This window comes from Manacus vitellinus, unplaced genomic scaffold (genome assembly GCF_001715985.3).
Source record: "Manacus vitellinus isolate BGI_N305 unplaced genomic scaffold, ASM171598v3 scaffold_76_pilon, whole genome shotgun sequence".
In the NCBI taxonomy this organism is placed as follows: Eukaryota; Metazoa; Chordata; class Aves; order Passeriformes; family Pipridae; genus Manacus; species Manacus vitellinus.
The window spans coordinates 644,751-654,379 of record NW_021940796.1 but is presented as its reverse complement, the minus strand read 5'-3'; the positions used below and the strand labels follow the sequence as shown (position 1 = coordinate 654,379).

The 9,629-nt window shown below is 45.9% G+C and overlaps 1 protein-coding gene across 5 annotated transcripts in view; it reads left to right on the top strand.

The window, feature by feature from the left end:
- Positions 1-339: 339 nt before the first annotated feature.
- The window catches only part of SGSM2 (small G protein signaling modulator 2), a 36,465-nt gene continuing 27,175 nt past the window's right edge, over positions 340-9,629 (top strand). For all 5 annotated transcript variants that reach the window (XM_018084835.2, XM_018084832.2, XM_018084834.2 and 2 more), the window contains exon 1: positions 340-416. In XM_018084835.2, coding sequence (XP_017940324.1) covers positions 353-416 — 64 coding nt within the window. In that variant the 5' untranslated portion in view covers positions 340-352. The remainder of the gene's footprint in view (positions 417-9,629) is intronic.

Below are 9,629 nucleotides of genomic sequence, written 5' to 3'. Positions count from 1 at the left end.
AGGGTGAATCATGAAGTTTTGCACAGCCCTTTGGAACTTGTTCTGGAGAAGTTCTTCAGAGGGTATGCTGGGCATGCTGCAATAATCCAACCTTTTATGGGGCACACCCCAAAGAGACCTGTCCTTGTTCTGCCAGAGGTTCCCTCATCCCATGATAAGCTGCTCAGGTTTGTCTGTCCTTTCCCTCCTTAAATCCACGCTTCCCTGCAAAATGTGAGGTGTGTGAGTTGTGAGTCTGTTGGTGATGGGGAAAAGGCAAGCAATGATTGAAACTGAAACTCCCAAATGCTGTGCTGGTTTGTGTGGAGATCATCCAAGCCTTTCTCTCTGTTCATTTCAGGTGAAGCAGATCATGGAAGAAGCTGTCACGCGGAAGTTCGTCCATGAGGACAGCAGTCACATCATCGCCCTGTGTGGTAAATGTCACATGGGACAGCTAACACTACCTAACCTTGCTTTTCCTCTAGAAATGTATTTTCTCTGCTGTCAGAGGTAAAGGCAGGGATTTAGACGTTAGAAATCATGGTGTTCAGGCCCATGCCACCTTTTCATATTTGCTACATGTGTGTGTACGTTACAAATCATAAAGTAACTCCTACTAAAATGTCATTATCCAAGTACCAGGCCAAAATGACAGGTGATTTACCAGGAAGCACTAGTACATTAAATAATGTGTATTTGGGGGTAAGACACATCCCAGAGAATACTTACCAAAAGGTGAAGTTTTTACAGATATGGGTTAAAATCTGGACACCTTCCACTTGAAGATTCTTCATTCTCTAAGTTGTCTCAATGTGTTTGAAGAATAAGATGTCTCATTTTGAGGACAGGTGACACAATCCAGCTCTAAAGAGCATTGAAAGAGCTGTTGTCTGCTTAAGCAGAAAACAATGAAAATCTCAGTGAGTTTTCCAGCCAGCATTGTGCCACTGGCTGATTGGCCAGTGTTTCAGATCTTCACAACACTTCTGCTCTCCCCTTGCTCCAAATGCTGCACTGCATAAACGGTGCACTCGAGGCCTGGGCTATGACTTTGTGGAGATTCCAGTATATTTTTAATATAATCAGTGAGCCACTGGGGACTTCTCCTTAAATGGTATTTTGGAAGTGGCATTACCAAGAATTAGAAAGAAAATAAGATAGATAGATAGTAGGAATAGTGTTCTACATTATGTACACCAAGAGCAGCTGGTATTCAGAAGTCTGTGAATCGATCTAAGTCTGAATAAATTCTAGAATTTGGTGGTGGTTTGCCTGTTCCCTGCAGAGTTAGACTGATGTGTGTGTGGTGGTGATGGAGTGATCCACCGTGGGTGGGTGGATAAAGGATGGTCCAGTGGTGGGTTCTCAGTAGAGGTCAGCTTCAGAAAGCTCACACCCACTGCTCCTTTGGAGACTTAGCCACTGCTTTCAGTGCCTGAGAAGGAATTGTTGAATGGAGGTTCAACAGTTCTGAAATCTAACCCATAATTTACTAGGGCCAACAAAAATGTAACACTATTAACCAGACTTAGTGTGTGGAGAAACATCACAGCAAGATCCTGCTGAGAATGAAAGCTCTGTACAACTGTAAATATGTGTGTTGGCCTGGGGATTCTTGGCTGCTTTCTCTCTGTGCTTCAAAGGGAAGACAACTGGGAGCGATGCTGGGAGTGATTGGAGAACAGCCATAATCCCAGCACTGCTGAATCTCCCAGAGCAGAGCATTTGCAGCCTGCCAGCTCCCCAGTTAGCTGTGATGGCAGTGCAGAGGTTAAGCAGAGGGGAAGTTAGATTTGGCTTTGGCTGGAAGTGGACCATTCAGACAAGGAAGGATTGACACACATTACTGACAGCCAAAGTCAGAGAATAGTAACCTTTCCTGAAAGTGATATTCCAAAACCATTGGAATTCCAGTTTGCTCTGCTGTGCTTCACCAGCCTGTTGCTGTTGGCAAGTTAGCTTTGACTTACAGCTCAGGAGCATTGATTCACCCTGCATGCTCAGTGCAGGAATGGCAGCTTTGACCACGTTTTCGGGCTAAGGTTTTGCTGCCGTTAGTGCAGACTGTAGCCATTCCCTCCATTGAGTTTGTGGTTGTGTTAAACATTCCCCTTCTATCTACTGCATATTTGTACTATACAGAGGAGAAAAAGTAACTGTGGGAATGGTCCCAGGACAGGAGGAGGTGCAGGATCCCTGAGCCAGTGCCCTTGCTGCAGATTGCCTGTGTGATCCAGAGAGCTCCCAGTGTGGTCTGTCTGGTCCCTGTTCCTGAAATCCTGTTCTGGAAGCTGTGCATGGTGTCAGGCAGCTATTTCTGTTAGACTCTACTTGGCCAAAATTAGGAATACTGTAAAATGTTCTTCACGTGTCTGTCTTCCTCCCACTGTGATTCCAGTTGGTTTTGTGTTCTGGATTCTTCAGCATCTGAAGAACTAATAACTCCATGAGCTGACTCATCATTGCCCAGCCCGATGCTGCTTTGAACGTAGACCTTGATTAACTCTAAACCAGAAGCAGGTGAAGCTGAATGTTCTGTTTTCTCTTTGGCTGATTGAATGGAGAAACCCCTTCCAGCAGATTTGGCTAGCAGCTCCTGGCTGGGGCTCTCCTGTGTGTGCAGTTCTCTTCCCTCCCCCACTCCAGTTTCATGTGCCTCTTCAAGAGGTTTTTCCCTTCTGTTTAAAATAAGACTGCCTCAGTACATGAGTCATTTTCAGTGAATCTTTGTTATAAATATAGAATTCTTGTGAATCATTTTACTCTCCTACAAGGCTGAGTTTAGCAAGAGTCTCTTAAATACATGATAGTTGATTTTCAGGGTCTGTCTGCATCAGTAACTGAACATTTCCTAGCTGCCCCAGGTCCTAGATGGCTGAAAGCAGTGCCAACGTTTTCATCCTTATGAGAAGTGCAGGGGGTTCTGTATTTGTTCTCAGCCCAGTGTATAACCCAGTTACGTCCCAGGGGCTCTTTCATCCCCCCAGTTTCTAGAAGATGCAGCTCTGTGGTTTGGAGCTGTAGCAGCTCCGTTTGGCCTCTGCAGCATGGCTGGTGTGTGCCATGGTGGGACAGAATTCCCCCTTGCCTTGGGCTGGGGTTGCTGTGGGGTGTGGTGGGACAGAATTCCCCCTTGCCTTGGGCTGGGGTTGCTGTGGGTGTGGTGGGACAGAATTCCCCCTTGCCTTGGGCTGGGGTTGCTGTGGGTGTGTTCCTCCAGAGGTGTGTGCTCGGCCAGGCTGCAGTGACACAGGGCTGTTCGTGGCATCTTCAGTGGCTGGTGCTTCTCGGGGAACTGGATGTGGATGTTTCCAGCCTGGGTTCTGTGGAGACGTTTCCTTGGGAACGGCAGCTGCCATCCCTGACGTGGGGCCTCGCTGAGCTGGCTCTGCAGTGCTGAGCCCTCCTCCCGGCCCTGCTCCCCCAGTGCCCGAAGCTTCCATGGCTGCAGGTGTTCTCGCCGGGAACACCAGCCCTTCCCAGCTTCTGCACTTCTGAGGGGAGGAGGAAGAAAAAGAAAGCTTTTCTCTGTCTCTCCAGCTACCTGGAGTGTATTTACAGGGTTTCCAGTTCAGTGCGTTACACTTGCTGTGTTCATCCAAAAATTCCCTGCACTTTGCTGAGCTTTTTCTGTGTAGTTGTCCATCTTCAGGTCTGACAGTAACGTGCTGCTTTAAGCAATTAAAAAACTTCAGTCAGCTTCATACAGCAAATGCACTGGAACATGCTTTATTCCTGAATGTCCAAGACACTGTTACCTGAATGACAGTCTTTATGTTTTTAATATATAGTTTGAAATGAGTCTCAGTAGTTTGTTGTTATATATTTTGAGTGCATTAAATGAAATAATCCTGAATTCCCATGCTGTAAGCTAATTGCCATAGACTTCAGGTGGCTTATTGAGGGCTGGGATGCGTTACAATCAAAATATATGTTGCTTAGATGTAAATCCAACATGCCTGCTTGGCAAAGGGAATGTACTTACTTGGGGGAAGGTTGGCACTAAACATGAGTGAAAATAGTAACTTGGGCACTGTCAAACATGCAGAACTTGGCTTTTCAATCAAATTTCAATTCAAATTAAGGAAGGGATGAACTGCACTAAGAGCTTTTTTTGGCCTGAATAATAAATCTGCTGCCAGTAATTAAACCCGCTAATTAAAATGTACAGAATCCCTTTGTGGCTGAACTGAGAAGGCCAGTTCTGATTTTGAGCTGCAGAACGGTATTTAATGTTGTGCTTGGGGCTTCTTGTAAACCTTCTTTGAGGATGGCAGGTCTGCATGGCACATGTCCCCTGGGATGTGAGTGGGTGACCTGCCCAGCTGCCAGTCCAGTCTGCTCTGGAAGCAGCTGCCTGTGAAACCTTTGGGAGTTGCTGGACACGGTGGTCGAGGAGGGTGTGTGAGGAGGTAAATGGAGGGGTGAGGAGGTGAATAGATGGATGGATGGATGCATGGAGAGGTGGGTGGGTGTGTGAGGAGGTAAATGGAGGGGTGAGGAGGTGAATGGATGGATGGATAGATGCATGGAGAGGTGGGTGGGTGTGTGAGGAGGTAAGTGAATGGGTGAGGAGGTGAATGGATGGATAGATACATGCATGGAGAGGTGGGTGGGTGTGTGAGGAGGTCCATGCATGAGGAGGTCCACACAGCAGCTCTGCAGTGCTGTGAGTGCCCTGGCCAGCTCTGCAGCGTCCATCCTTTCCTTTGTGGGTGACTTCCACATCTATAAGCACAATATGCCAGGTAGTAGGTGAATATCATCATACTGCTTCTTCTCAGTACAGTTTCTCTCCTGTGTTCCTGTTGGTTGTGCAGCAGCTCCTTCAGCTTCCCTGTGTTTCCTTCAGTCAGTGAGACTCGAATAGGTCTTGACTCGGGCTGGGTTGTGGCAGGTCAGAGCTGGACTCCAGGCTGAGGATGAAAATGGCTGCATCTGTGAAGCACTCCTGAGCTGGCATTATTGGCCTCATGTTGGTGCTCTTGCTCTGAAGCTCCTACAGTGTCTGCGTACATGAGGACTGCACAAGCATTTGTTGTTCTTGGAAGCAGAGCGAGGACAACTGTCACCCACAACTGCTTCTGAGATGTCTGTGCCTCAGGCTTTAGTTCCACACTCAAGACCTGATGTGTGGGCCATCCATTGCAGTTTCCTTTCACAAGCCCTGGGGCACTTACACTTGGATAATCATCTGTGTAAGATGCTTCCTTCTTGGAAAATAAGTAGAGGGAATTATTATTTGGAATAGCTCTGAGTCAGTCAGGATCTGTTCACAGCAAAAGGACTGGTGTGTTCTGAGAAACAGAACACACTCTTGGGTCCTCTTCACATTTTAGCACCAATTCAGTGTATAACAGGATTGCAGTTAATGTGCAAAACACTGAGACTGGACTTTCTATCCAACAGTTTAACAGTTACTCCCCAGCTTCCTAAAGCAGAGGAGTACTCCACTCATTCTGGAGGTGGGAGGGAGTAGGAAAGCAATTGTGTGGCTGCATTTTCTGGAGCCACGTGCTTAGCTGAGATCTTCAGGGCCTGTAAATGTTTGTAGGAACACAGTCAAAGAGCATCACCTGAAGTCATGGGTGAGTCTCTGTCAAAGCTGGCAGTGGAAAATGGGGAATCCTTTGAACATGAGTATGGCTGGTGACTGCTGGAGGTATTTTGGGGATGGAATGATGTGTGAGCTGCAGGAGTGCCCGGCAGTGCTGGTTGACAGCCTGCACTGCCCACAGAGACAAGGGTTAACCACAACAATGTGTTAGTTGTGCGGCTGTTGCCTTCATTGGTCGTATGATGACTTGTTATCCCATTTTGCACAAAGTTAATTGTGTTTGAAAGAGAAGATCTAATTAGGAACCCATGGCTGCATGATGCTGGAGCTCATGTTCTGTTCTCGTTCAGGACCTGAAATCCAGGCAATTACCAGAGTCACCAAACGTCACGATTGCCAGCCCCAAGCCATGAAAAATCATGAGTCAGAAATCTTTTCCTTCGTGGCCCTAAATTACAAGGCTGGATTAAAGTTCATGACAGGAAAATAAAATCAGCTGGGGAACAGAAATGTATCTCTTAAGGACATTTCTTACCCAGAGATCCTTATCCAGTGGCTTGCTTCATGAGGGTACAGCTTCCAGAAGAATATCCAATAGCCACAACTTGCAGTAAAATTGTGGAAGGCAACAATGTGGGAAACTGTTGGTTTTTAAGGCAAGAAGTAAATTCCTGATAGAAGCCCTTTTCCTGCCTCCTGTTTAAAATATGGCACCAAAGTGTTGACAGATGAAAGGAACTGGAGATTGACATGGAGCTGTTCTGGACCTCATTTATGGAGTGACCTGAGTGTCCACACAACGAGCTGTTCCCTTCATTTTCAATTGGAGTGGCAGTTTTCCACTTCTTCTGAAAATCAGCCCCATTGGGAAGAGATGTCTTATGCTTTGGGGTTTTTAGGTGGTTCTCTTGAGGCTTCTAAATAGCACTATGGTCATAGGTTTGACAGAAAATTCAATTTTCTCTCTTTTTTTTCCTTAGCTCACAGAAATGTAACTTCTGTAGAAACAGATGTAAATAACCATTATTCAACCTGACAGTTTATCATCTTAATTCTTTGGCTTTCTAACCTCAGCGTGGATATTTTAAAAAAATGTAGTTAATCTGCTATGGAAATGCAAGTCTCTCACAAACAAAACACAACCCTCTGTGTATTACTGCTCCTATTTGGAAAAGAAACATTTTTGGTGATGAATAATGCTTAAAAAACAGTGTACAGAGATTCTGCCTCACTTGATAAACACATTAGCCCAAAGAGAGTACCAGAGATGATCATAATCAGGGGGAGGCAAATATTTTTTCACACAAATTTAAAAGGTTTTTGATTGTGCTCCAAAGATGATGCTTAAAGTAATGAGTGGTGTTCTGCAGAGGGGAGAAGAGAGAGTGAATACTAGCTTTGATGTGAAATGAAGCAGTTTTTTAACTGCACGTGTTTTTAGTCTGAGAAGTGAAACATAATCTGTCGTGCTTTTTAGAGAACTCTGCTAAGTTTTTTGCTTTAATCCTGGGCCATTAATTGGATCATATTCAATACTTAGAGGAAGCTCAGTAATTTTGATTTACCCTTAACAGTGTTTAATGGAAACGCTTCCATTTCCTGAAGGTTATTGAGATCCTTGAAGCTTAATGGTCAAGATTTGAAAGGGGAGCAGTCACCAGCTTCCAGCCCTGCTGTTTCCTGGCCAGAGCTATCTTTAGAAGTGAGGATTGTCCATTTAGAGACTTTCCTATTTTCCAGGGAATGACTGAACATAGGATGTTATGTGGCAGAACCAAACAGGAGTAGGTGACTGAGGGCAGAGGAGCACCTCTGGGTGTCTCCTCTGCAGTCCTTTGCTGCTGGGCTGACACACAGGTACAGCTGAGTCTCCCCTGCCCTGCTCAGTGACACAGCGTGCTGGGACTGGGCAGTGACACTGCTCTCAGACTGGGCAGCTCTGGGGTTATCTGGGAAAAGCAACAGCAGCTGGAGATCGTGAGCATCTGATGTCTTCTTTATCATCCTCCTCTTTTCACTTGTTCTTAATTTCTTCAGCCTCAAGAATTCGATTCCCTGTGCACAGTTTCCATGAAAACAAGGTATTTAGCTGCAGTATTTCTTCCTGTCTAAAGAAAATCTCATCTGCTAAATATACCCCATAAATTATCCTTCCACAGGCCTTCTTTTCTCTGCTCACCACCCTTCCAGCCTCAGAGCTCTCATTTCACACTCCATTAAGTCATGTCAAGATTTTCCTAGAGGCAAAAAAGGAGAAAACCGACCTTGTTCACCTGACTCTGCGAGAAGTAGCCATGGTGAAGTCATAAAAAAGTGACATTTTCCAAAGCTTGGTGGGCACCGTGATTATTTGAACTGTAAATCAATAATATATCTGCACTTAATTAAATTCAGCAGTGGATACTGCAGGGAATGTTCCTCAAAACTGGCTGGAGTTAATGGATTTTTAGATGGCTGCTGTCAGTGGAACCATACAAGGGAATTACCTGAGCTGTGCTGGTTTATTCCCAGTGCAGTGCTGCTCTTCCAATCCATGTGTAACGAGTTGCTGCCTTTTTCTGTGATGAGTTTTGACTGTGTTTGTTGTAGGTGCAGTGACTGTAGGCAGGCTCAGATCACATAGGGCTGTGCCCAGAGAGCTCACAGTAGTTATTGACCTGTGTGCGCACACACCTGTATCCAACAGCATGTGTATGTGTGTGTGCACAAGACCACCTGTTGATGCCTTTCTGGTGTCAGTTAGTGTCTTTTTAGTGTGTCAGATTCCAAAGAGGGGAAAATGGTTCATTTTCTTTGGAAAAGGTAAATAACTTCATTTCCCTGTCCCATAGGTACAACCCCTCAGAGGGTTTGTGTGTCATGTCTTTAGGCAGCAAGCTGAGCTTTGCACTTTGGCACTCCAGGGCGTTGCCTATTTTTGGTTTATCAAAAAGCACCATTGCCAAGGCCCTCTCCTGTCTTTTAAAAGATTCTGCAGCTTGAGGTGACTCTTCTCCCAGTGTGTTCAGGATGTGTTGATTTTGCTTTCCAGCTGAGCTTGGCTGTGGGCAGTGTTGGCAAGGTGCAGCGAGCTCAGTGCCTGCCTTGGACACAGAGCCAAGGGAAAGCCCTGTGGGCTCTGCCAGGCAGCTTGTCCCTGGCTGCTGTGCTGTGCCACTCTCGTGCTGCTCACTGTGCTGGAGAGATGCCTTCCTGCTGTCCTGTGCTGCCAGGGTGACATCCCCACAGTCCCCTGGGCTGGGCTGGGGTGGCACCTCTGTGGCAAGGTGTGCTGCCCTCCTTGGATGTTTTGTAGTTAACTGGATACAAGACACGGTGTGTTTGGAAGCGTGTTCAGATCCAGTCAGGTGTCAGTGTAAAGTCAGCTGTTCTGGAGTAGTTCCTGTAGAAAGCAGCCTGGACAGAACAACTGGAGACAACCAGTGCTGTAAGTCTCAGTCAGGGGGTGAAGTGGAGGAGAATGAAGTGCCCTGAGGGTCACAGCAGCAGGGCTGTAACCTGCACCCTGATCTGAGGGTGCCTTACACGCAGAACTGGACATGCATTAATCTCTCATGCTCTGGAACATACATTTTGAGGCAATCCAGCAGTGAAGTCCAGTGTCTCTCCCCTCACAAAAAATCCCTACACGTGTGCTACGGGCAGTTGGGGACTGATGTTACCCAAGTCCTTGTGATGAGAAATGTCACAATGGACTAATTAAATATTGGGGCTTTAGAGACAGTCACTGTGGAAATTGCCCTCAGTGGCAGCTGCAGCATTTATTAATAATTAAAGCTGTGCCTGCTGTGCTTTTCACTGAATTTGTTTCATTAATATTTTATTGTTTTAAAGAAATAAAAAAAAAGCAGTGGAGGTGGGAAGAGACCCTGTTTCCTAAGCAACAACAATGCACTTCTTTGCAGTTATTTTTAAAGGCAGGTTGCTTCGTTTAGGGTTTGGAACCAATTGTTGCTGCATTGCTCCGGGCATCTGGAAAGCAGCTTCTCTTTTTTCTTATTCTTTATTTCTGATTGAAAGGCAGAGCAGAACAGTTGCTGGGTTAAGAGCTGTTGTGATGGTTGCTAGAGAGGAGGTAGGACTGTGATGT